The 6,961-nt window shown below is 33.4% G+C and overlaps 1 protein-coding gene across 2 annotated transcripts; it reads left to right on the top strand.

The window, feature by feature from the left end:
• The first annotated feature begins 1,049 nt into the window (after positions 1-1,049).
• Positions 1,050-4,803, top strand: LOC100338740 (coiled-coil domain-containing protein 70). 2 transcript variants are annotated; one of them, XM_017343627.3, is made up of 3 exons: positions 1,050-1,240; positions 1,867-2,002; positions 2,899-4,803. In XM_017343627.3, exon 3 carries the CDS (start codon positions 3,093-3,095, stop codon positions 3,825-3,827), a length of 735 nt encoding a protein of 244 aa, XP_017199116.2. In that variant the 5' UTR covers positions 1,050-1,240; positions 1,867-2,002; positions 2,899-3,092; the 3' UTR covers positions 3,828-4,803. The 2 variants fall into 2 exon arrangements, with proteins under 2 accessions (XP_017199116.2, XP_051705966.2); XM_051850006.2 differs by having other exon boundaries at positions 1,862-2,002.
• The last annotated feature ends 2,158 nt before the right edge of the window (positions 4,804-6,961 follow it).

Genomic DNA, 6,961 nt, shown 5'->3' with positions numbered 1-6,961 from the left:
TCCTTTGTATTGTTATTATTTTAACTTACATCAGTTGATTCTCCTGTGTTAACTCAATCTAGCAATCAAGAATTAAACTCAGTTTGGTGATGATTTATTATTTATTTTATGCATCAGTACATTGGTGTATTATTCTTTTGGTTAAGATATTTGTATCTATGTTCATGACGTTTTAGCTCAGTTTTCCCTTCATTTAATGCTTCACTAGGTTTTGATGTCAGGGTACTACAGTTTTAGAACAAGTTGCTCAATCCATTCCTATCACTTGAAAGGATTCATGGAAATATAATTATTATTTTGTTCTAAAATATTTGGCTATGTTAAGTAGCTTGATATAATAATTTCACATTGAATACGTGTGTTAAAAAATCACAGTGTCTGACATTGTGACATAAGCTGTTGACTGTGAAGCCAGCATCTTATCTGGGCAACGGTTCTAGTCTTGGCTGTTCCACTTCTGATTCAGATCCCTGTTAATATATCTGGGAAAGCAATGGAAGATGACCCAAGTATTTGGGCCCCTACCACCTATGTGGAGGACCCGGATGGAGTTTTAGGCTCCTACCTTTGATCTGGCATTTTACTTTTCAAATAAATCTTTTTTTAAAGATTTTTAAATCTTTTAAAAGTCACATTATACTCATAATGTAGACAATTAGAATTTCTAAATTTCTTATAACTTTATTAATGTTTGTCACTGTTAATGAACCACACCCAGCATCCCCTATTTTTAATTTAAAATCCCTCTTACCAATCCCAGCCTCTTGTCCATTAAAAATAATTATAATTAAATAATAAAATAAAATACTTGGAAGAATCCACTGATGAAGCTCTTTGGGCCTATAGTTTATTTGGGAGAAAGTTTTTTAATTTTTAAATTCAGTTCATACAAAAGGCCAAGGATGACAGAAATTTTCTAGGTACTTTCAGTTCATGTCCAAAGCTTCATTCCAATTCAGCATTCCAATACAGAATGCCCAGAGTTCATTGTTTTCCTTTTCTTTTTTAGAACGGCTTTGGAATCTTAAAATACCATGGCCACAGGAGAATAAAAGCAGAAACATAAATATAAAAGTGGAGCCAGCACTATTAACTAAAATACTTTCTCATTTTAATTGTTAATGCAGATTACTGGATAACTCACTTTAACCAATTTAAGAATAAAAAAATGAAAACATTCTTAATTTTAGATTAATTGTAATTACATGTTATTGTGTCTTTTTTTACTATTTTTATAAAGGTAGGTAGAGATATATAGATGTGTGAAAAGTAAAAATAGTTTCAAATTTGCTACAATGTATAAAATCTCTACTAGATCTAGTTACATTAATATATTGACAAATCTTTATTCAAGTGAGAGTGGTGAGAGTTTTGTCCTATTCATACTATTGTACATTGTTTTCAGGAGTTCAACTTAAATTAGTAATAATAATAATAAAAACTTTGTAGAACCTATACAATGTTCAAATAATATTTTTTTATATTTCAACAAAAGTTTACATTTTGAAAAAATTATAAAATTCAATACTTTGTTGTTACTATTCTATCAATGGATATAGATTGCAGTATATAAAATTAACCTCATATAAGATATGAAGTAAATATTTGCCATACAATACCCTTGGTATAATAGACAAATTTATCTGATACTGATTATTGAGCCATGGTCATAGAATTCTTTAAAATATTTTATCTTTAATTGTATAGTGTATATTAGTATTTGTCAATTTCTAGCACATAACTATAAGCTATTTTGCTATAAAATAATTTTGAATCAATGTTAATATTTAAATTCAATACGAATTTCTCATTCCATGCAACATAAAATATAATATTACTTTTTAATTTTTTTTTCTGGAAGCCCAGGCTAAATGCAAACAACCAAACACAACATAGAGAATCCAGGTCAAGACAAAATGACATTATAGATGACATAATGTGCCTAATTGTTTCTGGTATTAATAGACATCAGACCTGCAGAGAATTCAGAGATCACAGAAATGTAAGTTGCTCTCTGTTTAAGTATCTGTAAAAAATACAAATCTTTGTAAATATTATAAAATATTAAAGAAGTTTTCTAACTGTTACTAGAACTGTGATACAATATATGATATTTTCTAGATCAACAGCAATATATATATTTATAGAAAATGTGTCTGTAACCCCATATTTATAGCAGCTCAATTCACAATAGCTAAGATATGGAGTCAACCCAAACGTCCATCAACTGCTGACTGGATAAAGAAATTATGGTAATATACATGAAGAAATACTACTTAGCCATAAAAAAGAATGAAATCCTGTCTTTAACAACAAAATGGATGCAACTGGAAACCATTAAACTTAGTGAAATAAACCACTCACAAAAGACAACTATCATGTTTTCTCTAATTTGTGGTAACTAATATAAAGAGTAATAAAAATGAGTATATGAGTGAAATTGACATTCTCAGATTTATTATTTATATTCCTCATCTATAGTCCTGAGCAACAGTGGCCTTTCTACTTACTACTTGTTGAATTCTTTATTTAGTCGAGGATTAAGCTTGTGATTATAAAGTAAATTGAAAGCATGTCACTGCAAAAATTAATGAATAAGGAAGGGAGTGAGGTAGGATGGTGAGAGGTTAAGAAGTATCATTATGTTTTTAAAACTGTATCTACGAAATACATGAAATCTGTTCCCTTTATAAGAATCAAAAACATTTAAAAATTCATTTCTTGTAGAATATTAATAGTTTAGTTGAAATGCTTTGCTCAGACAAATAATAACTCATTACCATTGACCAATCCAGAATTTAATAAAGAATAAGGTTATTAGTTGTTAATTTATATACGTTGAGATTTAGTTGTTAATTTGCTGACTTCCATCCATATGTTCACTGCTTTTTCCTGCAGTGGGTCTGACTGAGCCTTGCTTAGATGCCTGTGATACCGCTCCTTGTACAAGTCAACATACCAACCCTTTCTTTATGAACACATTGCCAACATACCTAAGGCTTCTGATGTTGCAACAATTATCAGTTCATCTGTGGCTGAGCCCAACACATCTAGAACATGTGTATTTTGCTCAGTTAAAGCAATATTAAAGAATGGCTGCCTCTGAATCAAAATGGATAAACAAAAAGAAGATACTGCATTTGTTTTCCTCTTTCTTCTCTTGTACTCAAGATCAAAATAAGCTGAAACAGGAATCTCATGAGATGGGAATTATACTTTCTAGAAACAATAAGGTATCCAGAGATGAGAACAAATCTCTTAGAAAGGAAAACAAGTCTCTTTGGGGAGAAAACAAAGCCCTTCGAGGGGAAAACAAAGCCTTTCGAATGGACAACCAGTTAATCCAAGACAGGAATCACTTCCTGAGGGAGCAAAACCAAATACTCTGGAACTTTGAAAGTTTGATTTTAGAGAGCCAAAATGCATCTCGGGAAAAGATCAGTGCCTTGAACATAGAAAGGAGCTCTTACTGGCAACAGAATTGGGCACTAGGTGCTCAGATCAAGGCTCTCAGGGAACAGGAGAAAGCCTTTGAGAATGAGGCAAAAGCTCTGGAAGAAGAGATAAAATCACTCCATGAGGAGATCGAGGCCCTGCATCACCAGAAAAGAGCAATCAAAATGGAGGAACTGGTCCTGATGAAGAAGGGTGCAGCACTAGAGATGGAAGAACAGGCTCTGTGGAAGGAGGAACAGGCCCTTCGCGAGGAGAACAAGGCTCTTAGAGAGGAACACAGCGCTCTGGAAGAGGAGGAAAAAGCCCTACAAGAGGAGGCAAAAATCCTTGAGAAGTGGAATAAGATTCTTCTGGAGAAACACAATGGATAGACTTGCTAGAAGAAAGTGCACTGTGATACAGCAGAGCAGACCTGCAACTTCAGTATGTAAATAGAAAACCTGGCAATCATTGATATTCCAAAAAACAAGGTCCTACATGCTGAAGGTAAAATACTTCAGATGAAGTTAGCGTCAAAATCCTGGAAGAAAAAAAAAAAAAAAAAAAAAAAAAAAAAAAAGAAGAGGTAATTCTTTAGATGTTTTAAATGTCAGACTACTATTGGTAACTATTACTTTGGGATGCAAAAGATGTATCAATCTAAATGTGGCATTGAATATTTAATTTGGATTTGTTGTTTAATTTCAGATACATTGGATGAATACCAAAATTTGCTCTTATGAAAAATTAAACTCACATAGGAAATATTTGTCCTAGAACTTACTCTTGGGCACCAAAAATATGTTGTGCCCAGATCGTTAGATCCTCGCAGAGACCCCCAGAGAGTCAATCACACCGAACTGCAAAAGCAAGGTTTATTTGGGAGTACAAGCCACGACAGGGACCCCATCCAACCAACCCGTGCAGCGGAGGAAGGAGTGAGGCCCCGGTCTTTGTTTGGGAGAGTTTTTAAAGGAAAAAAGGGATACATCAGCAGGAAAAAAGAGTTACATACAGCAAGGAAGCTTTGGGTACAGGGAGTTACAGCAGGGGCTTACAGCACGGAAGCTTTGGGCACAGGGAGTTACTTTGCTTAGCAGTCTCTACTGTGCTGTCCTTGGTCTACCAAGCTAGCTGTTCCTGGTAAGCTTTGGTATCTCCGGAATGCCTGAATGCTTGCTTTTACAAGAACCCGGGTCTGTTATGGGAAACGGAGGCTGCTTTTTTTATTGTTTTGAAATGCAGTCACTTTGGTTCTTCATTACTTTTAGAAATATGAACATATAATGAAATATAAAATTTGTATATTTAAAGTCTGTCTCTTCTGCCTGTATTTGTGCTTTCTCCCATGAGAAAAACTATTTGATAGTACAATCATTATTAATGAGTGTTTATATCATTGTCTACCTTCTCTTTACTTTTATTTCATTTTGTGTCACCCTCCAGCTCATTGGGAGGTAGAATTTTAGTAAGAATACTAAAATAGAGAAGAAGGAGTGAGAAAACAAAGATCTCTCAACTAGAATAGAAATTTGCAGATTTGGAATATGAATGTATGGAATATTTATGTTCAGTTGAATTTGAATATAAAATTGACTTCTCAGAAGGATTGATGTTGATAGTTGATCTTATTTACTGTCCTTTGAAGCAAATAATTCAGCAAAAGTAAAGTCATATGAACTCACATATCCGTTAGAGCTATGTATGTATTGTCAGAATATTAGATGTGTTGCTGTTCACAGCAAAGACCTGTTGCTGTTGACATGACTTGCTATAGTTTTTATGAGAAATGACCCCACTTTAGTGTTTGGTGGTGAGATCAGAAGAGCAGTGCTTTGTATAGGGATAATTATCAATGACTCCTCTCAGTAGTGAACTGTCATTATTGCATCATAGTTAGAGCAAAAGTTGGGTTAAACTGAAGGTATAGAACATACTGATTGCGATTTTGTTCTCCCTTCTTTGAACTGAAATGTTAAGCTTCAGATCAGAACTACTGAGAAGAAATTTTGATTTTTACAGTATATTACATAAGTGGAAATTATATAATTAAGAAGCAAGTTAAAATAACGCAGATATAAATAATTCATTATGCTGTTATTTCACCCTCACAGTTCAATCAAAACTTTTTTTTGAAGATTTATTTCATTTATTTGAAAGGCAGATTTACAGAGTTGACAGGTCCTTTCATAGATACATGTTTCAGAAACATTTTTTCCAATTTATGGTCTGATATCTCACATTCTAACAGTGATGTATGAAGAAGAGAGGGTTTGAATATAGTTTGGTATATCAATTATAAACCTAATAGCATATTAGATTCATGTAAACCATTTCATTAGCAAACGTGTTCTCATATTGGACCATATATTTTTGTTCAGGAAATACGGATGTATGGTAATAGCATTCAACCAGAGTCTAAACCTAATTTTTGCTTGGCTCTGTATAAACTGTGTGAACAAAATCAAGTAAATTCCATTTTTGAACTACAGTTTTATCAATATTAAGTTAAATATAATAACTATAATTTATATTTTAAGATTTTTAAAATTTTTTATTTATTTAAAGGAATTATGGAAAGAGAGAAGAGAGGAGAGAGAGAAATCTCCCACTGGCTACTTCTCTCCCCAAATGGCTACAATAGCTGGGGCTTTCCAGGACAAAACCAGGATACAGGAAATTCACCTGGGTCTCCCAAGAAGATGGCAGGGTCCCAGTACCCGGGACATATTCTTCTGCTTTCCCATGTACATTAGCAGTGAGCTGGATCAGAAGTGGTGCAGCCACTGGAGTTTGCATTTAACATCACTTTTTGTTTCACTATGCTCTATTATTTTAAAATTCAACCTTTGAACCAGGCAGGTTGAGACTTCTACTTTATCTTGTAAATCATCAGCAATTTGTAAATATTTTAATGTTATTTAAAAACAAAATTATACAAGAAAGAATTAGTTAAGAAAGAAGAGAGATGTGCTGAATATCTTACTATTCCATCAGCTATCCACTAACCTTAATTATCTGGCTAATGTAGGTTTATATTTGCCTGCAGAAAATGCTAAAATTGATGCACATATTATCTCATATAGGAGCTATGAATGAAAGCATGTCTCTTTGTAGGAACAAGTATGCAATACGTGGTTATGCAGAAAATTTATCCCAGATCTATGCAAGAGATAATCTGCTATAGAGAGAATATTTTGCCATTTTTATGGGATGATAACCTTTCCAGTTCACTGTTGTCCCTATATTAAATACATGTTAGTTCTGGTCCATTCTCATATAAGTTATTTTTTATTATCAATACCTGACAATATTTGTATTGACAACAAATAGCTCTATCTACAGCTATATTCCTGGAAGAAACAGAGACAAGATAGCCATGGACTCTGAAGAACCTGAGATGAGACAGTCAGATCAAACAGACCCTGCTCATAGTCAGCTCGAGGTGACTTCTCGCCAACTCTGCATTCATAATCTTGTTGACAGCTTCAGCTTTGTTTACTCCAAATTAAGAATGCTTTTTCTT

The sequence above is a fragment of the Oryctolagus cuniculus genome, chromosome 9, assembly GCF_964237555.1.
Source record: "Oryctolagus cuniculus chromosome 9, mOryCun1.1, whole genome shotgun sequence".
NCBI classification, from domain to species: domain Eukaryota; kingdom Metazoa; phylum Chordata; class Mammalia; order Lagomorpha; family Leporidae; genus Oryctolagus; species Oryctolagus cuniculus.
This window is presented reverse-complemented; position numbering and strand designations above follow the sequence as displayed.